Source organism: Elephantulus edwardii, unplaced genomic scaffold (genome assembly GCF_000299155.1).
Source record: "Elephantulus edwardii isolate Elephantulus edwardi_28Jun2011 unplaced genomic scaffold, EleEdw1.0 scaffold00001, whole genome shotgun sequence".
NCBI lineage: Eukaryota > Metazoa > Chordata > Mammalia > Macroscelidea > Macroscelididae > Elephantulus > Elephantulus edwardii.
The window spans coordinates 6,274,085-6,299,379 of NW_006399751.1; the positions used below are offsets into that span (position 1 = coordinate 6,274,085).

The 25,295-nt window shown below is 38.9% G+C and overlaps 1 protein-coding gene across 3 annotated transcripts in view; it reads right to left on the reverse strand.

The window, feature by feature from the left end:
- The window catches only part of CTCF (CCCTC-binding factor (zinc finger protein)), a 60,771-nt gene that overhangs the window by 11,093 nt on the left and 24,383 nt on the right, over positions 1-25,295 (reverse strand). Inside the window, exons 3-8 of one of the 3 annotated variants that reach the window (XM_006878687.1) lie at positions 12,159-12,948; positions 11,676-11,846; positions 4,642-4,775; positions 1,921-2,041; positions 1,179-1,328; positions 426-586 (exon numbers count right to left, since the gene is read on the reverse strand). In XM_006878687.1, coding sequence (XP_006878749.1) covers positions 426-586; positions 1,179-1,328; positions 1,921-2,041; positions 4,642-4,775; positions 11,676-11,846; positions 12,159-12,939 — 1,518 coding nt within the window. In that variant the 5' untranslated portion in view covers positions 12,940-12,948. Of the gene's footprint in view, positions 1-425; positions 587-1,178; positions 1,329-1,920; positions 2,042-4,641; positions 4,778-8,366; positions 8,384-11,675; positions 11,847-12,158; positions 12,949-25,295 lie in introns of those variants that run through there. The other 2 variants (XM_006878689.1, XM_006878688.1) reach the window with 2 other exon arrangements.

Consider the following 25,295-nt stretch of genomic DNA (forward strand, 5'->3'; position numbering starts at 1 on the left):
GTACTCGGGGTGGGGGGTGGGGGGAAGGGACATGGGAATTGTATACTAATGAAGGAATTTTTTTCTTTTTTTCCCCCCTCTCTTCGGAGGGGGAAGCGACCTGGTGGGGAAGGGTAGGAAGGGAGAAAATTGCGGCAATGAATGAATGGAAATCCAAAACCTCTGTAAAAATAAAAAATTATAAAAAGCAAAAAAAAAAGTACTGGTTGTCATCGTTGAAAAAAAATAGTAGTAAGTTACCACTGAAAATTATTATAGGTGATGGTTTCACAAGATGTAACTGGTATCAGTAAAGTGAACTCGGGGCACAATGGCGGTGGTGGTAAATGAAATGAAAATTAATACTTAAAAAAGCCCGTATATATAAAGGCCCTCCTAACAGCATGGAGCAAGCACTGAGTACTTCTAAAGATCCAAGTCCCTACCTGTCTGCAAGCATAATCACACTGGTCACACTTAAAGCGCTTCTCATTCTTGTGTGACTTCTGATGCTGGATGAGAGCGTATCGTTCATGAAACACAGCATCACAGTAACGACATTTCTTGCCTTGTTCAATGTAGGAATGCTGCTTTCTCAAGTGGACACCTGAAAGCAAAATATGAACATACAGAATAGCTGGTAAAAACACAAATAGGCATTTTAACACGCGAATAATACATTTTCTTCAATAAAATTACTCTGGTTGCTTACTTAAAGAATATATTTTAAAAAAGAGCAACTCATGTGAGGAGACCATAAAGACGGCTCAAATATTGTCATGTAAGGCTCAATGGCAGTCTAAACAACAGTGATGGCCTTAGGTCTGAAAGGATGGGGAGGAAAAGGTGAAGAGTGTGGGATGCTAAATAAACAGGGTTTAGTCACTGGAGGAGTGAGGAAGAACAAAGTGGGTGTCAGGGATGGTTTGAGGAGATCTCTATGGCTTGACTGCAGCAACGGGAAAGAGGAGAGAAAACATTTCAACAGCTAAGCAACAACTTTTATCACAGTGCAGGATGTTTACATATGCAAAACTAAAGAGTCAGAGAGTGAATTTACAGTCATCTTCACAAATCCTTCAAAAATGTGTGTGCGTGTGCATGCATACACACACACACACACACACACACACACACACACACAAATATATATCTATATCACCTCAATATTTAGTAGTGTCACTAGTTAATTTACTTACCCAGATCACTTTTTCGGGCTATGACAGTGTCACAGTGGGGACAGTGAAATTTGGCCACATTTTCTGTGTGCTTCTGTAAAATGTGCATCTTCATGGTACCACTCTGGGTAAACCGAGCGTGACAAATATAACATTCATAAGGTTTTTCCCCTTAAAAGAATTACAGAATAAACAAATTTAATAAGACACTGTGACAGCAAAGTTAATTCAAGGGCAGTTTTGCTAAACCACAGAGAATCCTTAAGTCTGAGGTAGGAGCTCAGGATAGAGCCTCACTCATACCTATCTCTAGAAATAGCCAGTAAGTCCTCAAGTGTTCTGCCCAGCTCTCCTATAGAGTCTTTCATATTTCGTTCCTACAACAATGCCTAACTCTGGGGAAGAGTAGACAGGTGAAGGAAGATCAATATGGTTGCTCTGTTGTTGTGGTTTTTTTTTTCTTTAAAAAAATAAATAGGGAAATGGATTTAATTGGGTTGATTAATCTAACAGTCTCTAAAAACAAAACTGTTTTTTATTTATTTCTCCCTTAAAAGTAGCATTTCAATTTGCTTGAAGCAAACAAATAATGCTGAACAGGAATATAATTCATTTTCTAATATATATATATTAGTGTAACCATACATTAATTTTACGGCAGTCTATGGCTCAGATAAATGATGGACAGAGGGTGGGTGGGGGTGCTGATTCACTGGGTCCCTGGGACTCACTGCAAAGTGGTTTGGTAGGGGAGCAGTCTTACCTGAATGGGTTCTCATGTGCCTTTTTAGCTTGTATGTGTCCCTGCTAGCATAACTGCACAAACTACACTGGAATGGACGCTCTCCAGTATGAGACCGTATGTGCCGTTTTAATTTGCTGACCTGAAACAGGAAGTAAATTATTAGCACAGAGTGAAACATGTGTGAGCACTGACTGGCAAAATGGCTTAAATTTTGAGCCCTGAAACTCAGAATATTTAAGTCGTCCAACAGAAAATACTGCTTCCTCATTATTCGTGACCTTTGTTGTTGTTTTTTACCATAATCCAGAGGAAGGACATAAATATATGAAGGTATAGATGAGTTAAACTGGTTATTAGTAATAATGGTTTAAGCTGGGTAATAGGTTCACAGAAATTTCCTACAATTACTTTAATTCATTGCCTATTGATGGATCAATTTTCCTATAAATGGTGGGTCCGAGTTAATGAGCGTGAGTGTTAACACTCCTTACCCTCTCTTATCATTAATACTTTCTACACAGGAAAGGCTTTAGGGACCTTGTATTTATCTGTCACCACTGGCTATGACTTTCATCTCCTGCTGGATACTCTTCCTCTAAACAGATTTTAAAATCTGGTTCTAAGTAGTACTGTGAGCACTCACTAATATATGACTTGAAATTATAAAAGTTAAGTGAAATCTTGCACTCATAATGTTAAACAGCAAATTTTCACAATATAAGTTATTAAACTGTTCCAATAGTACTAAATAGCTCCCTTGATGGCCAGGTATATTTTAATGTACATCCACTTCCTAAACAACATGACTCCGGAAACTCTATGAACTTTGATAAATGTCAATAGTTACAGAAAGGCTTCAGGACTTTTGTTCGTAGGGCTGCCGAGTCGTGCTTGACTCGAAGGTAATCAGCAACAACAATGTATATCAAAATCTATTTTGCTACAACAAGCTATTATCTACTCTTGTTCCAATATCTGTTTTAATTTACAATACAGTTTTATAACACACCCACAGCAAAAATCTCTTAATTCTTTTATCAAAATCTTAATCATTCACATGTATTCTTCCAAAAGAAATTTTTACTGTGATTTTAACTAAAGTTTACAGAAATATTGGATTTTCATTCATTCACTGTTGCACATTTTCCTCCCTATCCCCCCAGTTTACTTTTTTAAAAGAAAATATTCATTCATTATTGCATAACTTCCTCCCCGCCCCTCATGCACATCTTACTCTGGACTGTTGTCCAACTGAAATTTAGAATTCATTTGTAATATATTTTTTCCAATTTATATCCTTTGGAAAGTGTTTTTTAAAAAACCTTTTTACATTTAAGAATCACAGGTTTTTTGTCCATTTCTGAGTCACTTGGTTGCTGCTAGGATTGAACTATTTCATAGCATCCTACTGTTGCCAGTATACAGCAAAATTAAAGCTTTCTTTATATTTATGTACATCCAAACTAGGTTTTACAGTTGTTACTCTTGAATTTTCTAGGTAAGCAACTATATCCTTAAGAAATGATGGGGTTTTTTTGGTTGTTGTTTTATTAATTTTAACGAACATTTACAGAGATTTTGGATTTCCATTCATTCCCTGTTGCACTATTTTCTCTACCCCCCACGTCCCTCCAAGAAATGATAGTTTTGTCTTTCTGTTTTATTTCATTGGCTAGGATTTTCAATTTCTCATTGCTGCTGAGTTAGAACCAAGTCATAGCTGACCCTTGGGTGTGTTTTCAAAGGCTGTAAATTGCATGAAGGAGATTGTTCATCTTTCTCCTGTGGAGTGGTTGGTGGGTTTCAGCATAACTCTCTATGGATTATACAACTAAATAATACAATGTTGAAATAGTGAGAATGATTATTTTGTCTTATTTCTTAGTTTATGGGAATATTCTAGTGACTCAGAATTAATCAGAATGAGTTTAGTATAGGATTCTTACACATATTAAACAGTAACAAGTACTGTATTTTTATAGGCTTCTCCCATGTCTGTTACCTACAAAACTGACATAACTTTAAATTTTACAAATACAGTTTACTTTTAAGTATTACTAAATTTGGTTTGTTAATAATGTAAAATTTCGCTCTCGGGTGGATGCTGCTGTGTCAGCACGCGGGAGCCAGGGTTCGAACTCGAAATAAACTTTGTTAATTTGGCTTAAAAAATAGTGTAAAATTTCTGCTTCCTGTGATAGTTCATTTTCCATTTTGGTAGTATCCTTACTCAGTTTTGTTGACAAACCCAAACTTACTGCCCTTGACCTGGAATCAACTCATAGCTTTCTGAGACCATAAATCTCATTGGAGACTGCACACTTTCTCCCAAGGAGCAGCTGGTGAATTTGAACTGCCAGAGAGGTGCAGTCTTTGGGTTACCAGTGCAATTCCCTATAGACCTTGCCACCAAAGTCTCCCTTTTGTTGACATGGTAGCCGCAAATGATAAAGTTATAAACCCTGCATTTTCAAATGTTCTGGGTAGAGTTTAAACGGCGTGGCTATTTGTTTCTCTGAAGTCAGAATTTTTCTGCAATCCTATGTCCTGTGCAGCTAGTGTTCTTTTTTTCTGAAGGATGAATCTTTTCTACGTATTTCTTTCTTTCTGAGTGAAGACAGCATGTGTGTGTAAAGAGCTGCAAGCATTCTACCTTATCATAAGCCAGTTTGAATAGTTTATATTCTCACATTGGAATCAGCCTTAGGAGAAAGTGCTAACAAGGACATAAATACTCACTTCAACACTGGCATAATCGCACATGGAACACTTAAATGGCTTTTCATGGGTGTGTTTGTAACGACGATGCCGCACCAGTTCTCCACTGGTCACAAAGGCCATGTCACAGTCTGGGCACTTGTGAGGGCGGGTACCTAAAGTGGAAAAATGAAGAAAAGCAAGATCAAAGGCACAGTTAATGACCGAGATCAATGTGGATACATCACTGTTTAGAAGGTGGACTTCAGTTATTCCATCAATTTTATTCTAGTCTGAAAATGGCTTAAAAATTGAGGAAGAGCTTAGCTGACCTTTACAATTCTAACTCTAGAATATCAGAAATTTGTGCCAAACATTTCGTTTTTCTTAACTACTCATTTGAATCTGGATTCAAATGTAATACATTATTTTTATATTTTGTGCATTAAAAAAACCCCTCAGAGTCAATGCTGTCGTATAAAAACCAACTTCTAGTTGATCATACTGTGGGTTTTCAGAAACCGTAAATCGCATGGGGAGACTATCCATCTTTCTCCCTCAGTGCAGCTGGCGGACTCAAAGTGCAAGCCTTTGGATTGGCTGCACAACTTTTACCCACTAGGCCACCTGAGTTACTTTGTATACATTTTACAAAAAAATATTTTGTGACTATCCTAGTCACTATAGAACAAAAATTAAACAGAAATGAAACAAAATATATTTCTTAAAATGCTCTTTAAATCAAACAACAAACAAAAAAGAAACCTATTGTCCTAGCCAGTCAACTTCCATTCATAGAGCAACCTTTCACTGAATTTCCAAGGCTGTTAATCTTTATGGTAGGCAACTGCCCAACTTTCTCCTGTACAGAGGCTGATGGATTCAAAGTGCTGACCTTTTGGTTAGCAACCTATCATCCACTAAGACACTGTCAAAACAATAAAGACAAAGCAAAAAAAAAAAAGCACTAGCCAAGTCAGATTCCAACTTACAAGTCTCCATGATTTCTAAGGCAGTAAATCTTTAAGGGGATCCCCATCTTGCTCCCATAGCTTTTGGATTCCAACTGTTAATCTTTTGATTAACACATTGCTGCAAATGACGGCAAAATGTGTATTCTAAGCAAGGTCATCAATTTAAAAGTGTGTGGCAACGTGTTTAACAGAGCAACACAAAACACTAAACTACCAGGGGGCTCCTTAAATGAAACAATAACTGAAGTGGAAAAGAAAGTCTTCCTTGAGTATTGTGCTGTTTTAACTTGTCATTAGATAGTAAACTTAGAGGGTAGTGAGTTTATGTTAATCGCAGAAAAGGAGAGTGAGAATGGCTGTACAACTTGAAGAATATAATCATGTCACCAAATTCAATCAGTCCATATTCTGTTGTGTATGGTCTCAACAACAAAGTTAACAGAAACTCCCTTCTGTTAAAATACTTGCTAAAGAACACAGGTCATTTTTACACCTTGATGTGTTGTCATAGATCAAACTGACTACACAGTGCCCATATTCTGAAGTTTTACAAAGTATTTCTCTTTCTCTTAAAAATAAAAAAACAAGATAGCGTTTTTGTATGTTATCAAGAATGTTGATAAGAAGTTCTAGAGGCTGATCATAGGCTTTACAATGCAGTATTGCCTTTTATGTGATTTAAACATCTCTTTCAAGCATCCATGTCTAATATTCTAGGATTCAAAACTAGACACTGATATAAATGAACATTAATCAATGACAATATAATACAAAAAGTCTACGAATGATTTTATGAAAAACCCAGTATTTGTAAACCTTTAATTTAAAATAATTTTAAAACCCTAAAGCAGAAAAACTTAATTTACCTAATATTCGGTTTTGTGTTGTGTTTCTGTTGACTGTCTTTGAGTCAAGCAAAACTCCTAGCGACTCTACGAACAAAAGGCCTGAAGCCCCTCTACAACTATCAATACTTACCAAAGTTCAGAGTGTTTCCGCAGGCATGATATTTAGGAAGTGGATGCCACTTTTTTTTTGGGGGGGGGGGATAATATACTCTACCTTTTTTTCTTTTATTGAAAGAATGCTAGTGTTTTAAAATATAACTTCCCCTACAGTCCTATAGCATCCAGGAAATTAAAAGGCGAATTGCATTGGAAAAGTCTGCTGTCAGAGATCTCTCCAAAGTACTGAAGAGCATTATCAGTCTGGAGACTAAGGTCATAGTCTTTGCAATAACCTGCTAGGCATCAGAGCTGAGCAATGACAAGCGATGCTAGAAGGAGAATAGATGCCTCCGAGGTGTGGTCCTGGAGAAGAGTACTGAATATACCTTGAACTGCTAGGAGAACAAGCAAGTTCATCCTGGAGAGGGTGAAGACAGGCTGCTCCTTGGAGGTAAGGATTCTGAACTTCGCCTGACATACTTTGGACATGTTGCAAGGAGGAACTGGTCCTTGGAGAGGGAAGTCATACTTGGGAGGGTGGAGGGATAACGCAGGAGAGAAAGACCCTTGATGAGATGGATTGATTCAGTCACTGGGGTAATAGGGACAGGTGTGTCAGAGGGTCACTATGAGTCACAGACGACTCAAAGGCACATAAGAACAACAACAGTCCTATAACAATCAACTGTGGGCTGGAAGCCTCTTGTTTAAATCCATCAGGACCTGTGGGGGCCATTATATTTAAAAGGCCGTTGGTGTTAAGTGTGTTTGGGAAGAACATTCTTCTAAGTGGTATAGTACTGGTCTGTCAGTTTGTAGTACCTATATAACTTGGGATTGATGTGCCACTGATGTGTCAAATGCCATAATGGTTACCCATGGTGGACAGGGGTTGGTAGAGCTCCCAGATTAAGACAGGCTTGGAAGTCAGATTAGCATCCACTTCCTAAACAACATGCCGTTGGAAACTCTATGAACATTAGAGAAATGACAATAGTTATAGAAGAAGGTTCAGATTTTTTCTTTATAGGGTTGTTATGAGTCATACTCAACTTGACAGAATTTAACAATAATCCTGAGCGCTCACCTGGATCTTCTCTATATGTTTCATATTCTGGAATACTGCATAAGAAATTATTGTGACCAGGTAATAATGAAAGTAATGAGGATATAAAACTGACAACAGAGCACAGTCTGTTACTAAAAAACTAGTTAACTCTAATTGTGGGCATGCAATAAGTAATGAGTAAAGACTTCCAAACAGTAAAACTAAGGGAAGATTTTTGCCTGAAATTAGAAAGAGTTACAATGTAATGACTAGAACCATTCCTTTGTACAAATGTTTCTCTAAGACCACAGAGAAGGCTTAGAGATGCAAGTATGACTGGAATATGATGTTGTTTTATGTGTGATAAAGTTGGAACCAACTCAGAGCTGATCCTCCAGAGGGTTTTCAGAGGCTGTAAATTGCCTGGGAAGGGGCTGTCAATTTGATATGATTGTGATATGAGTAGGATAGTTAAGAATTCCACAACATTCACTTCAACATAAGGCAAACAAAAATCCTCAAAAATGGCCTCAATATGCAACATAATAAACAGAGAAAAAAAAATTAAGTTGTCAAGGATTTAATTTTACCCAGATCCACAATCACTCCGATGAGTGACTGGAACCAAACAAAGCTCGATTTGCATTGGGTAAATCTGCAAAGGACCATTTTTAAGGGTCTACAATCAAGGATGTTACTTTGAGGACTAAGGTGCATCTGACTTAAGACAATGTTATTCTCAATTGCTTCATATGCTCTAGTGCTGGAATGCACATGGAATTGTCCTGCGAATCTAAATGCCTCGGTTCTACCAGCAGCTCTGAGGGAGAAAAGTGGATACTGTCTTCTTTTCCAGTCCCATAAATCTAATGTGGGGTCAGCTATGAGTTAGTTCTGTCTAAACAGCATTAAATTTGCATTTGAGTCATATATGAGCACAACTTGGATAATGAATAGGGAAGAATGAGAAAGAACTTTTTTTTTTAGAACTTTGAATTATGGTATTGGTGAAAAATATATTTTGGGCACATTTATCAGGAATGGTCAGCCCCTGGAGAAGGACATCATGCTTTGTAAAGTATCCAACACAAGATGGACTGACAAAATGACTGTAACAGTAAGCTCAAGCACAGTGGCAACTATAAGGATGGCACAAGTTATGTCAGTGTTTAGATCTAATAGACACAATGTTGTCATGAAATGGAAATAACCCAATGCACAGAACAAGAAGAAACTGCATAGAATATTCATTTGCTTATTCAATATGCTTCTTTAGCACCACCGACGATAAAGGTGAGAACAGAGGTTTTGCCTGTGAAAATGTGTAGTCTGGTGATATAGTTAAGGAAGTAAAACTAGAACAGGAAAGTAGTAACTACTTCTTTGAACAAAGTAAGTGGAACAGTAAGAATTCCTTGTGTTTCCTTAAGGTACTATGCAGGGGAAGTATAAGGAACTCCGGTGGCATAGTCTGTTGAGAGTTGATACTAACACAAACGTAGAGCAAATTCACTAGCTGTTTTATGGGAGAAATCTCCTCTCGTATGGTTTACAGCCTTTGAAACCCAAAGTCAGCTATGATGAGTCAGTTCTGATCCACTGGCAATGAGCTTTTAAATGAGTTTGTCAGAGGAAGAAAGAGCCCCTGACCCTGGCGGATATAATCGAGCAATCAGGAAAAAGGTGGACACTGCTATGAGGTGGGGATTTTCAATAGGGTGTGTATGTCCAATCACTTATGTCCCCCCAGTCAAGGGTGATGCACAAGTCACCTTTCAACGGCTATGGCATTCTGACACAGGCAGACATTCCCTACAATGCAATAATACAACTGCATCTAGAAAACAAGAAAGGACTACTTCTTAATAAAGTAATACTCTAGTTTATGCAACTGACCCTCAAGACTTTGACTGGTATGTCAGTTTTAGGAAATCAGACAGATGGAACTTCTTATTTTCAAAGCAGCACCTCTACAAAGAAAGTACTCCCGTCTTGGGAGTCTTATGTTGGCCAGCTGATCATATCCATATATATATGCCCATGTCACAGTCAATACACATACCAAATAAGTCATATTATTACGTAGAAGTTATTAGATATTGAAAAGTCACTAAGTTACATTAGCAAAGACTGTACCACTGCATGTCATACTGCTTTTATTAAGGATAGCTACTGAATTATGCTAATGTGACAACCACAGCATCATATAAAAATCCCAAGAAAAGGTGGGGAATTTGGGTGCAGATATTCTGCATGGAAAAATTAAAAGGAAATTCTTATTAGTACTTGTAGCCAAGTGCCAAGACTGAAAGAACAAAGAGCAAAGAAGGGTGTGGAAAGGCACTCTCTACTCAGGGGGCTCCTGAGACCTAGACACAGCCAACATGACACTGAGAATTCCTGAAGAGTACATTTAACATACGTAAAAAGGTTAACGGAATACATGCTTGAATAATCAGAATTTACTTAGCTACCCTAAGGTGAAACAAAGAAATCGAAAACACCACAGTTTTAACAAAGGTAGGATTTCACATCTGATGTTGTTCCTCATTTTGTTGTTATGGTCTGTCAAATTGGAACCAACTCATAGCTGACCGTCCAGCAGGTTTTCAGAGGCAATAAACCACTTGGGAGGACAATGGCCATCTTCCTCCCTTGGAGCAGCTGGCAGATATAAGCCACAAGCCTCTGGAGTGGTAGCATCACTCTGCATCACTAAGCCACTGGAGCTCCTTTCTTCCTCACAGTGCCTGGGCATTTGTTGCCTCAGATTTTTTTGAGGCTATTTTTGGCCATGGTTTAAAATGTTAGCAAACATTGTAATCTGTCTTTAGGAAATCCACCCACTCCTCACTTACTGACAAGGGTCAGTGCCAAAGATCAAGCCATTATTCAAAAGCTGGCTTCTGAGGAACATCAGCAACCAATGCTCCTCAGGCTTCAGGAGCTGTTGTGGAGGTGGTCCTGTTAGGCTGTTCTGCCCCTGCACTTGCCTTTCTTCTCCAGCTATGCTATGCTCAGCTCACTGGGCCTCTAGCACAGCTAGTTCTGATCCCCTGTGGTGGAAATGCAATGGCTTCTGGACTTCAAGTGGTAGAGTACATTACAGTGTGTCATTTTAAACCACAAGCAGAGCTGACTGGGTCAGGATTTGCAGCCAAGAGATCTGCCCTACCCTGACCCATGCTGGGGAAGTTCTGCTCTCCACTGAAACATTCACATACCCAAGACCATTATCCTGTGACCCTAAGCATGCAAATGGTGGAGGCTGGGGTCCTTGGCAGAGTGAATGCTGTGCACCATGCCTGCCTTCTTGCTACGAATCTAAAACCACAACTCTGCTTAGACAGTGGGACAGCCACAGTGGGGTTGGCTGTGGGCCCTGTGCACTGGTAGAGACTGCATGAGGCTGCAGAGGACAAAGTACAGGCTAATAGTACCAACTCTTCTAACTTCTTTTGTATCTAAGACTGAGAGGAGTGGCTTGGGGGGAAGGGGGGTCAAGGACTTGGTGCTCAGGAAGGAAGGACACATTTTCTCATTCAAGACACACAGGTCCTCACTTAACTTTAAGATGATCAATAATACACACAGTTCATTGCTGTGAATTGGTACCAACTCACAGCTGACCCTCCATAGTGTAAATTGTATAGGAGACTGACTGTCTTTGGGTTGGGAACAATTCCTTACCACACATCAGAGTAGACCCAGCAAATCCACCCAGGACTGAATCCAAAGACATTCTTTAGGGGGTACAAGTAGTTGTGTGTTTTTTAACACTATTGTTATAAATGCAAAATGTCAGATAGCCAGGTCCATTAAATGAGTATTACAGTTTATAGATATTTTTCTGCATCACCCTTATGAAATCTGGATTCTTTCTCACTAAATTGAAATTCTCTTCATGTTTGTCTATAACTTAGTCCATCTGCTGAGAAGAAAAATCAAGACGACAGAACGATCATCATATGAAAGAGCAAAAATCAAGTTTTTTTCTTCCTGCTATAACTAGCCACAATGAGACTCAAAACCCAAGTCTTAAGCCTTTGATATGTTGTAAGGGGACAGACAGCACTCATCTCCCTGTTCCCAACCGTTATCCAGCACCTGTATGTGTGTTAAGGTGGTTCCTCAGGAGGGTGACTGTTCTAAATGCCCTGCCACAGAGATGGCACTTGTGTGGTCTCTCATCAGTGTGACTTTTCATGTGCCGATCCAAGTTTGAACGCCGTGGACACGTGTAACTGCAGAGTTCACACTGGAATGTCTTCTTTACACCTATATGCAAAATCAGAGTTATTAGGTGCAGTCTCAAAGTGTTAACATTAACCCCAATCTTAAGTTTCTAGAAATACACTTTATTAGCCTTTATAACCAATGCAATTTATGTTCTATTAAATTATAACTCTTATGTCATGAACTGATGTTTTAAGAATACACTTAGTCTGGAAGAACTTCCTTTAGACTGGTTAAAAAAACTACTCACATAGTAATCTAAGAAAATCTTTTCAATATAAATCTGCACATCAACTGTGTTGTGTGCTTAACTCCAAAATAAAGAGTTATGAGAATATAACAAACACATTTTACCTTTCTTTTTAATTTTCGTCGGCTTGGGAGGCTTCATGTTACCAACTACTTTCTCTGCGTTGACTTCTGACAGCAAACCTTCCTGCTGCTCTTCCTCAAAATCGTAGACAGACACGTCCACATCTTTGCCCTCCTCTGTGTAACATAGTTTGCTCTTTTTGGTTTTCTTTGTTTTTCTGGCTGGTGGCTGATAGTCAGGGTCTTTTTGCCAACTAGGATCTTCCTGAGGTGGAAGTTCCCCTTGCTCTAACGTCTCCACCTCTCCACTGGCCCCCACTTTCACCACTTGGAATCCTTCGGGCAAAGGCAAGGTGTGACATATCATGGATTCACTTTCTGCAAGGCCTTCTTTTGACACTTCATTCTCGTAAGCCCCTTGAAGTTCTTCTACCGAAGTGGTAGCAACAGGTACAGTTACAGGAACAGGTACTTGAACAAGCTGAAGTTCTCCTATGTTTATGGGCTGTTCTTCCATATTTACAACCTGCAAGGTTATGATCTGAGTATCGTCCACAGCAGCCTCTGCTTCTGGAGCCACTGTCCCCTCCATTACTTCAGTCTTCATCTGAAGAAGGGTAGGGTCCAGCTGTTCCATCATTACCATCTGTACACCACTGTTGACATCCTGGACCACCTCACCCCCTTCTGTCTGGTTCTGGGGTAGGTGGCAAGCATCCTCCTCCTGGCCCCCTTCCCGACGTCTCTGGTAAGTCTTTCTCTCCTTTCCTTTAATGAAAGTTTCGGACTCCTCCACAATGGCTTCAACTGCCTCACCTTCCATCTCCCCTTCCTTTATTAAGGGAGAACACAAATTGTTATTAAAAATAGCTTGTTTAAAAGAAAACTTACATCTTAAAATAAAAAGATCCCTAAGCACTAACTGTTGTTAGCATTAAATAATATAAAATATGTACCTCCTGATGGAAGAACAAAGCACCTATGAAATAGCCTAGCAAACCAAACAAAAAAAAATCTGAAACTGAGTCCCCATATCCAACTACTCATTAACAGGAAACTGATGACAGAAGATGTTAAGAGAGAAAGTGAGTATGTGTGTGTGTGTTTTACCATAGAGTTGGAACTGACCGACAGATGACTCTCCCTCAGCTTTTGATAAGTAGGAAATCGCATGGGAGGAGACTGCCCATCTTGTCCCATGGAGCAGCTGGTAGATTCAAGCCTTGTGCCTCTAAACTGGCAGTGCAACTCCTTACCACACTAAGCCACCAGAGCTCCCTACATTGCAAAAAGACCTTGTTTTATTATATAAGCTAAATTTTGCCTTAGTCTGAAGTACTCTGTGGTTTGGTCTTCTCAAAGTTTTTGCTACTTTCATCAGAGACTGCTTCTTCAATCCTCTGTATAGGAATCTTAAGCATTGTATCCATTTAATCAGTCAGAAATAGGACCAGATGCATGAAATAATAGATTTATTAAGTTACTGTGAAATTCCATGACTGACTAATTCATCATCATGGTAAGAGTCGGAACCAACTCATAGCTAACCCTCCAGTGGTTTTTCAGATGTTGTAAATCACACGGAGGGAAAGTGCCCATCTTTCTCCCTTGGAGCAGCTAGTGGATTCAAACAGCCTGCCATTGGGTCAGCAGTACAATTTCTTATCCACTAGGCCATCAGAGCTCCATGTTCTATTGGGGGGGGGGGCGACAAAAGTACCAGTAAAAGCTTACCAAAGAAGGTGACAGTACAAGAGATATTTGTAGACCTTTAAGGCATACAAATTATAGGCAATCATAACATTTGCACATAAATAAAAATAAAAAATATCTAATCATCATTGATATCACATTATCACCATTTAAACAAATCACATTCTAAGTTCTTAGCAACCATGTGTGGCAAGGTACTACCACACTGAATGTACAGTTTTCAAGTTTTATACTTAAAAGTAAGGTATGACGATCAGAAGCATAATAAAGGAATTTGTTAGAAACAGAATTTTAGGCCTCACTGCTGAGCCACACAGTAATAACACGTAAGTGATATATATATGCAGATTAAGGTTTGATAATCGTTACTTTAGACCATTATTATTTGCAATATGTATTTAAGAGAGACATTTTCCTAACCATGAAGGCCCCTGCATCAGCTGTGCCAGCAAAAAAATGGTAATGAAAACGTCTGCAGTTAGTGATCAGACAAAAACCCGTTTATCTCAGAGACATTTTCAGGAACAGTACCAAAACAAAAAAAACCCCACCAAAAACAAACTCATGCTGTAAATGTTAATACTGGCCCGGAAGGATTGTTAGGCACAGTCTCAAGACTATTTTCAATATCCTCAACAAAGAAACTTGTGGAAGAAAAAAATAATTTAATTTCTGAGCCCTGTGGGACTTTATAGCACATAGCAATTTGAACACAGAAAAGATCATTGAGTGTGCTTTTGAAAATGTAAAATTTGCTAAGATTGTAAATAAGTTGAACGTAAAAGAGGTCACAGAATTATAATGCAGATAAAAAAAGGAACTGGTACAAAGGAGTGCAAGTGGAAAGCAATTGTGCTGCCAGGGAGTTGAGCTGACAGAGCATCCTCTCTCCATGGAAAAAAATAACCAACACATGGCATAAGGTCACTGGACTACTGCAGCTACTCAGGGTCTTAAAGTGACAGCTTCAATTTTTATAGAGAAAAAGCAGACACAAAACATCAAGTCATCAGCCTTCATCATAAACTGTTAGAAATCTTTCCCTTTACTCAACTTCTTCTAGAAGGGAGTCTCTCTTCTTAATCAGTAACTAACAGACTGATCCAGGGCTCTCCTGACTCCCAGAGGACTATGTACTAATGACTGCATCCCCTCTGCTGGCAGCTCCAATCCATTTCCTTCCTCTCTTTTCTCCCTGCTTGAATCTGTCACATTTTTCAGGTATTGTCAAACTGTCAGTCTGTGGTTCAATGTCTCTAAAAAGGGGGTTATACCTACTTTAAGAACTCTCCCACAGACAATGAAAGCATAGTAAAACCTGAGAAACTCAGAATCTGGGACAAGTGGAAACCTGTTAGAAGGAAAACACAAACATTTTCCACTAAAATGAACAACAGAAAGTTTTCTATCTGTTAAAGGTGGAAAAGCTGAGAGGCCCAGAGAAAAGAGGCAGTCCTACAGAGTTCTGGCACTCACAAATCCCACCACTTACTAGCTTACTGAAGAAACCTGAGAAATGAAGCATAAAGGGAAAAAAACCCTTATAATTATTAACCTTATAGATAATCATATAACATTTTGGTGATGTTTTGAGTATCCCAACTCCCATGGATATTTATTATTAACAGAAGTACTTATATTATACATGTTGTTGTTGTTGATTACCATCAAATTGAACACAACTCATAGCAACCCTATGAACAAAAAGCCTGAAGCCTTTCTATAACTATTGTCCTTTATCAAAGTTCATCGAGTTTCCAGAGGCACGTTGTTTAGGAAGTGGCTGCCACTCCAGCTTCCAAACCTGTCTTAAACGGCAAGCTCCAACAAACACTGTCCACCAAGGGTAAACTGTTACGGCATTTGACAACCCAACATCATTAAGGTTCAGTATCACAGCAACCCCAAGTTACCTCAGTACAGCATATTGACAGAAGAGTGCGGAACCACTCAGAAGAATGTTCCTCCCAAATATTTATTTATTTAATATATGGCTTTCTTTTCCCTTTATTAAAAGGCCTCCACATCAGCCTCTTCTCCCTCGGTTCTTGCCCTTTCTAGGTCTCTTAGGTTTCTTCATGTCTGAGAGCTGTTCCATCACTCCCTCTGAGTACAAGGATGTGTTTCTCTCTGCGCATTCATTTCTTAAGGAGTTGTAGTGGCAGAGTCGTAGGCAGTTGCCTCACTAACCCAAAGGCTATGCCTTTCTAACAGTTCAAATCCATCAGCAGCCCCATAGGACAAAAAAGGGCCAATCTCCTCCTGTGCAATTTATAGTCTTGGAAAACTCACTGCAGGGTCCGCTATGCGTCAGTTCCAATTTGATGGCAACAAGGTAGTTACTTCTTGGGCCAACCTTTCAAAGTGTTTTTAGAGAGGTGCCTAAAATTCACATCTGAAACTAAGTGCATGTGTATAAATAAAACTCACTGCCACTGAGTCAGAACCGAATCATAGCTGACCCTCCAGCAGGCTTTTGGGAGGCTGTAAACTGACACACTGTCCACTGCTCTCCATTCACAAGAGAGGTGGATTATAGAAAAACAGATACAAATAAAGAAAAAATTATTATCCACAACAAAACATGTAATAATAATCTGAACTAAAAATTTACAGGACCTATGTGAAGATAAGGAGCCCTGGTGGTGCAGTAGTTAAGTATATATGGCCGTTAAGTGGAAAGGCTGGTGTTCAGATCCATCAGCTGTTGGACACTAGCGGGGCAGTCTATTCCCATAAAGATTACAGCCTTGGAAACCCTGCAAGGCACTTCACTGTTTTGCAGGGTTGCTAGGAGTTGGGATTGACTCAAGGACTATTGTTTATTTGACAATTATATATAAAACCCTCCCAGGAGGTATTAATTGTGTCATTAAATATGGGCAATCCTATTCAAGACTGGAAAGGCCAGAGATTATAAAGGTGCTCATTCTTCCTCTTTAACAGTGATTTTAAAGTTGATCTTAAAAAAAAAATACTGACAACAGCAGTAAAATTTCTAGAACAGAAAAAATATACAGGATAAAATTTAAAAACAATGTATTTCCAAATATTAATGACCACAATAATTAATATAGCATGATACTGTCATTATTACTGACAGCCAATTTAAACAGAACAAAAACATAGTGTACATAATTTAAAAGAGCCAATGACCAACAAGGAAAATGGCAGCTCTAATATTTATGACAGGATTAACATCTTTATTATATAAACTACTTTGTAAAATTTGTAAGCAAAAGAGAAAGATGGAGAAATGACACAAATAGATGATTTTAAGAAATACAAATGACATCTGAGTAAGGGGAAAAAGATAACTTAATTAACATTAAAAGAAATCCAAACTAAAATAATGTGGTCTAAATTCTATTAAAACTGTTTTAAAGGATAATATCCAATATTAGTCATAGTACAGTGAAACCAGCACTATTCTATAACTTGGTGATAGAAATAAAGTAATTCTATCTGCAACTTTAAGTCCAGAAATAGAATGAACACAAAGATTTTAAACAAAGCGAATAATTATAATCAAACTAAAAGCCAATCATTTGGAAGAGTTAACCCTTCTAATAAATGATATTCTGCATACATTAAAATGACATTTTAATACACAGAAATTTAATATGGAGAAAATGCTTTATATTTTGAAAAGCAAAAGGGTAAGAAAAGCGGAAGAGAACAGTCATTAAGAAGTTAAGTTCTTCAACTAGAGACCCGGATCCCAATTAGGTTCTTCAACTTACTAGTGGTGGAACCTAGGCTAAGTACCCCTACCATGCCTGTCTTCTTCTAAAAAATGGGCATGAAAATGGTATCTATCCACTTTAGAGGCTGTCATGAAGATGAAATAAAAATGTATTCACATATGACAACAATCTGAAACAAGAGGTGCATTGCAAAGTGTGACAAGGGGAGGGGAGAGGGAGGGAGGAAAATGCGCAACCTTGAATGAATAAAAATCCAACCTCTATAAACTTTTGTTAAAATCACAACAAAAAACTTCACAAGGAGGGGGAAAAAATCCCAAACAATTTAAAAAAAACCACCCACAAATCAAGTCATTTGCGTAAAATAAGTATTCCCAGTGTTTGGATATTGTGTTCTTCTCCATTCCTTCAGGTCAGCCCAGGTAACTCAACTTTTTCAGCTAAACATAAACAAAACTACTTTGCTTCTTACAAATTTAATTTCCTTCAGCTTCATTAGTTTCTATGTATACTGACCCTCTACTGGGTCTCCAAGGCTGTAAATCTTTACTGATGAAGACTGTCCATTTTTGCCTTGAGGAGCTGGTGGTGGATTTGAGCCACTGACCTTTTGATTAGCAGTGTGTATGCACTATGTACCAGATGAAGTACAAACCTTAAACTTTCTCCACAAAAATTGTCTTCTTTGATCAACTACCTAATTTCTACAGGATAAAAGTAGTAACTGGTTAACAGAACCCAGTGACTGCCTAAATAAATGCAGGAAAGAAGGAAGGGACAGACTGCCAACAAATGAAAAACTCAAAAAGGCAGAGACCTGCATCCTAAACTGGTCTTAGTGTGTCTAGCATATTGCTGCCGGACAAAATCTTTCTGAAATTAGGTTCCTCTGTCAAAACCTATGGTAGTGGATGCCTACAGAATCAAGCACAAACTGCAGCTTCAAAAGCTCTATACAATTAGCTGTCATCCCTTGTAACTACTTAATCTCATTTCTGAATACTTAACTGCTAGACATATTCTACATCAATGCCTAATGTCTTATCTGCTCCCAGATCAAATCACCTCCTCATGGAAGGCTAGTCAACCTTGACCAAGGCAGAGTGAATTCAAGTCTGTTTTGTTTTTATTACAGTATACTGTTCTACATCTGTGGTTTTACCCTGTAAGACAATTAGTTCTTTTTTTCCCCTTGTGTACAGGAGGAGAATGCCCCTCCTCTAGCAGAGCATTTCATAGATTCAAACCCCAAGCCTTCGGAATTGCAGTGCAGCTTCTTGCCACTAGGCCAGCACAGCTCCCCAACAATTAGCTCTTTAAGAACAGGAGCCAGTCCTTTTCATTCTGTATGCTCGACCGCAATGAACACACAATCATACCGGGTGAATAGGAGACACTCAGATATCAGTTATCACTATTGCATAAAACATGTATAAATGGTTTTTGTACATGACAAGAACAAGAAAAGAAAAAGGAGATACAAAACAATTGTGAGCTAAAGTGAAAGATTAACGATACACATCTACTTACTGACTATACTGTTAACCAACATTTCACATTTATAACAATAATTTAAAAAATAAATTATCTGACAATTTTACACATAAACACACATCTAGCAAAATTAATAACAAGGTGTAAGGCAACAGTAATGCTGACTGTGAGGGTTAAGATTATGTGTCAACTAGGCCGGACCACAAATCTCAGTGATTTAGAAGTTATATAATGATAAAGTCATATTCCATTTTCATATAATGCCAATTTTTGTTTAACAACCTGGTCTCTGGAACCTAGCCACGAGATAAGTGAGGAGGGAGTATAGTTGACTTATGCTTTGACATTTCTTGAATAGAGAAAACAAAAAATCCTAATGATACAATTACAGGTTCAATAAAATCCCTGCCATGGAAAAGCAAAACTAAGTGTAAAAATAGTAATTTCTGAAGGCATTAGAGTGTGGAAATTATTGAACAATACCACTAATTTCACACACAAGCAAAACCTTATTGAAGATTATCCAAAAATGACTACAACAGTATTATGAACAGATAACTACCAGAAATACAAGCTGGATTTAGAAGAGGCTGTGGCACTAGAGACATTATCACCAAAGTCAGATGGATCTTGGCTGAAAGCAGAGTATCAGAGGAATATCTTTATCTGTGCTGCATTGACTATGCAAAGACATTTGTTGTGTGGATTACAAAAAATTGTGGCTAACCTTGAGAGGGATGGGGATCTCAGAACACTTGACTGTGCTCACACGAAACTATACTTGGACCAGGAGGCAGTCCTCAGAACTGAGCAAGGTAACAATGCATGGTTCAAAATTAGGAAAGGAGTGTGCCAGGGATGCATCCTATATGCACACCTTTTCTTTTTAAATAAAATTTCTTATTTTAATTGTGATTTCAAGGCAAGTTTACAGAAGTCAGATTTTTTTAATTTTTTTTTTTGGGGGGGGGGTTGGTGGGAAGGTACCTCTGTACAAATACATATAAATACACAAGTATTTCTGTTACTCTCCCAGGATATAGGTGTCATCTTCCAAAGTGGTAAAAAAAACACTGGACATTACTGCTTTCCTCTTTGGTATTAAGAAATAAAGCCTGGTTCTCTTTTGTCACCAAACACTTAACAGCTCTGGGGAAATGCTGCCAAACAGTTAAAAACATAAAGAGAGCCGCTATCCTAGACATGTGGGATCCCCTCTCTGTGTTTTGTCAAGCCATTTCATATAGAAAAAGGGCACAAGAGCCTTTCTTCTTCAGATCATGGCAATGTTAATCTATCCCACAAGCATAACCACTAAAATCTATTATTAAGATCTGAAGTGGTAGTCAAATGGGAAAAGAAGTCAGATTTTCATTCATTCATTGTTGCATTTTCCCTCCCATACCTTTTCAATCTATGTGAATAGCAGATCATTTGAGAGGCTTGACTTAGTGAGAAGAATGGCATCAGGATTGGAGGAAAGACTCGTCAACAACCTGCGCCAGCGCTATGTAGATGATACAACCTTGCTTGCCAAAACTGAGGAGGATTTGAAGCGTTTGCTGCAGAAGGTCAAGGACTGTAGTCTTCAATACAGATTGAAACTAAACATCAAGAAGACAAAGAGTCTCACCAATGGGCCAATTGGCAGCACCATGATAGATGAAGATGAGATTAAGGTTGTTAACAATTTCAGTTTGCTCTGCTCCATAATCAACACTCTCGGCATCAGCAGATAGGAAATCAAAGGACAAACTGCACTGGGGAAGTTTGCTGTCAGGGATCTCTCCAGAGTGCTGGGGAGCAATGACATCAGTCTAGAAACTAAAGTGTACCTGATTCAGGCCATGGTGTTTGAAATTACGTGCTATGCATCAGAGACCTGGACAATGACTAAGGATGACAGAAGAACTGATGCCTCTGAATTGTAGTGCTGGAGAAGAGTCTTGAACATACATACCACAGACAGCTGGGAGAATAAACAGATCTGTCTTGGAGAGGGTGAAAGCACGTTTCTCCTTGGAGACAAGGATTTTGGAGCTCCTTCTCACATACTTTGGGCATGTGGCCAGGAGAGACCAGTCCTTGGAGAAAGATACCATGCTTGGAAGGGTGGAGAGGCAGGACAGGAGAGGAAGATCCCGGATGAGATGGATTGACATGATAACTGGGGCAGTGGGATTAGGTGTGTCAAGAGTCAGTGAGACTGGCTCAGGATAGGGAAGGGTTCAGAGCTGTTGTACACAGGTTTGCTATGAGGTGCAGATGACTTGACAGCACATAACAACAAGACTTAATAATTGATCACATGATTACATGGCAAGACCAAAGGTAAACAATCCAAATGCCATTTTATATTCACTACTTTATTACAAAACTTAGTCTTTTGGGAAGATTTGTTATTTAAATTTACATGTGCTAAAAACATGAGCACAGAAAAGGAAGACTTTATGGAATATGTTACATAAATAAAATTACCATGATATTTGCTTAACACACTACTTTTCTTCAAAAGTAAGAGCTGATATTGTCTAAAATCACAATTTATTTCCTGGAACAGGTCAGTTAATTGTCTAACGTCGGCCCTGAGTCCCCGTAAGCATTCATAAGTCACTCAATTCAACAAGTCAGCTTTGCCATTGAGTTGGAACCCACTCAGCTGATCCTCCAGTGGGTTTTCAAAGCCGTAAAACATATGAGAGGAGACTGACTGTCCATCTTTTTTAAATTTTATTCTTTTTTGTGTGTGGACCGTCAAATCTGATCCAACTGGTAGAGGAGGAGATTGCCCCTCCTTCTCCAGCAGAGCATCTGGTAGATGTGAACAGCGTGCCTATGGGATTGCAGTGCAGCTTCTTGCCACTAGGCCACCAGAGCTCCCTTCTGACTGCCCATCTTGCTCTCTTGGAGCCACTGGTGGATTCCTATAACTAACTCGTTATACATGACACCACCAGAGCTCCCTTCACAAGCCACAGTGACCCTAAAAGAGTCTAACATGAAAGTCATTCTCTTTTCAAACTTTTACAAATAGAAAACTGTACTTAGCAGATTGATATGGACTGAATTGTTACATACCATCAAACAGGAACCAATTCAAAACTGACCCGACAGTGGGTTTTCAGAGGCAATGAGAGGAAATTGTTCATTTTTTTTCCCACAGGGCAGGCTGGCAGATTTGAATTTCGTGCCTTCAGGTGGGCAGCATAGCTTCTTACCACTAGACCACCAGAGCTCTTTATGGATTGAATTGTTACTGTGTACTATCAAGTTGTATCCAATTCACAGCTGCCCTTTCAGTGGGTTTTCAGAGGCAGTAAATTGCAGGAGAGGAGATTATCCATCATTCTTCTACAGAGCAGCTAGTGGATTTGAACAACCTATCAGTGCAACTCTTTACCATTCAGAGCTCCCTAGTGGATTAAATTTTATCCTTTTAAAATATTCTGCAAACCCTCATTTCTATGCCTGTGGCTGAGATTTCTGATGGTGCAGTCTGCAGTTGTGCTGCTAACCTTAAAGGCAGTACCAATCTGGCAGTTCGAATCCACCAGTGGCTCTGTGGGAGATAATAGCCTCAGGCTGTGTGATTTACAGGCTCAAAAAACTATCTAGAAGCTCAGCTATGAGTTGGCCAGGCTATTAGATGAGATTCAAGTGGCTATATTTCCATTTCGGAATGGGCTGCCTTTGCCACACTAATAAAATAGGATGTGTTTTAAGTTCATCTCTTAAACTATAAAAGAGTGAAAAGAAGCAAGTAAGCAAGCAAAGACAGAGATAACAAGCCCAGTGAAGATCACAAAAGGAACAGAAACTTAAAAGAAACAAGGACTTTCCTCCAGAGCTGACAAAGAGAGCACCAGCACCCTGCACGTGGACTTCAATCCCTTTATGATGGGAAAAGGTGAAGGAAAGCCCTCAAGAGGGACTGACCCCAATGATAGCCAAAAGGAGCTGGCAAAAAGGACATGGCAAAAGGACATGGCAAAAGGACATGGCAAAAGGACAGGACAATGGTTCAAATCCAGGTGCCCCCTCGAAAAAACAACAAAGGAACAAGACAAAGTTCAGATGTGTTGTTCACAGGGTCACTATGAGTCACAGTTGATTTGGTAGCACCTAAAACCAACAGATAGTCTAGTGGTAAAAAGCTATGCTGCAATTCCAAAATACTATAGTTTGAATCCACCAGCTGCTCCAAAGGAGAAGGATGGGTAATCTCCTCAAATGTGATTTATTGGCTCAGAAAACTAACTGAAGGGTCAGTTACAGTCCCTACTGACTCCATGGCACACAACCACAACAACTACAGGACAAAGCAGAATTGTCCCACAGGGATTCTAGGGCTTTAAGTCTTAATGAAAACACTGCCACATTTTTCACTTAAGTAGAACCACCAGTCTTTTAGGTTAATCACTACTCCTTTAATCCTGGCTATTCCTACTCTAGCAACTCTACAGGCTGCAACAGAATGGTCACAGTCCCTCAGGGCTTCCAAAGCTGTAACTCTTTCACAGAAAACGGCCACATCTTTCTATCCTGGTATGGCTCATAGCTTTGAAGTGATAATCTTTAGTTTAGCATCTAAGTGTTTGAACTACTGCACCACCGTTGTTGCTGTGTGTTGTCAAAGTAGGAACCATCCCAGAGGCATTTAACTGCATGGGGAAGAGATTGCCCATCACTCTCCTGCACCTCTAGAGACCATGAAAAGTCATAAAACAAGAAAAAAACAAACACCCCCAAACAAGTGATTGGGTTCTGCTGCTAAGTAAAGGAAAATCTAGGTTTGTTTTACAAGATGAAGATTACTAGATTAAAAAAAATAAAAATTATTCATCCTTCTAGAACAAAATCCAGTTTTTTAAAGTCTAATTATTTTGCCTGCTATACTGGAAATATATACACCACTACCTTATCTGTGAGCAAAAAACACAGTAAAGTATCAAAGCTATTCAAAGGCAGTGAGTTAAAATCAGGCAAGCTAAAAATTGCAAAATAAAGGGTAGAAAAGGATGACAAAGCCCAAAAGGGAGAAAACTGTATCAGTGACCAATTATTTTAGGGGAAAAAAGGAGATAGCCTATCTTTGAAGCAGGCCTACCTACACAATCACATATCTGTCTCTCTCTTCTTTTTTATGCCACTAACTTTAAGAACAACAGTTGGGATTTTTTTTTAATTTTTAGAATAAAGAAAAAATAAAAATGTATCTGTTAAATTAAAAGTATTCCAGTACTTTTGTTTAAAATCTCCCTCCTCATTTGTTAAGATTAAAGGATATTAAAAATGAAACAAAATTACCTTAACCGAAGAAATTCTGAATTTAGAAAACACACCTGATAAACTGGTAACAGCAAAGGCCAAACTTCTATGGAAGGAATTACAAGTTTTTGTGTGTTTTCCTTTTTGTAGAAGTGCTAACACAAGGTACCCAATGCTAAATATACAGAGATGAATAGGTCAATATTTCTTCAGCTCAAATATTTCTTCAAACTATCCCAACTGATAAAAAAAAAAGAATCCCAACTGCTCCTTTTGAAATCCATGGAAGAAGTGTGGTGTATTTGTAACAGGGCTGTAGGTGAACAGAGACCCAGTGTGTGCCAGGAGATAGTCTCCAATCAGTATTGTGGTACAGTGTCTTTCTACACAGGACTTAGTTCTCAGAGAAGGAAACAAGTGAATGTATAGGAACCTATAGGAATGCTATCGTGTGATGTGTGCTTCCCACCATTCTGGCATATATAGCTCAAGTGGGCCAAGTTAAAAGGGTCTGCAAAGAAAGGAAGTGCTAACAAGGCATCTTAAATGATAAGACAGATATTGCCAGGCAAAACTATAGTAAAAAGGATGTTGTTGTGTACTGTGAAGTCAGAACTGATGCAAAGCTGACCCTCCAGCATGTTTTCAGAGGCAGTAAATCATAGTGAGTAGCTTGCTCATCTTTCTCCAGGGGAGCAGCTAGTAAATTCAAATTGCTTATCTTTGCATTAATAGTCTAATTCCTTACCACTAAGTCACCAGAGCTCCCTAGTACAAAGAATTAGGGGGTTGTTGTTAAGTGCCATCAAGTCATAGCATGATTCATAGTGACCCTACAAACGAAAGACTTGAACACGTGTATAACTTTCATTGTTTCTCCAAGTTCATAGAGTTTCCGGAGGCAAGCTATTTCGGAAGTGGATGCCACTCCTGCTTCCAAGCTTGTTTTAATCAGGGAGCTCCAGCAAACACTGTCCACCATGGGTAACCATTATCA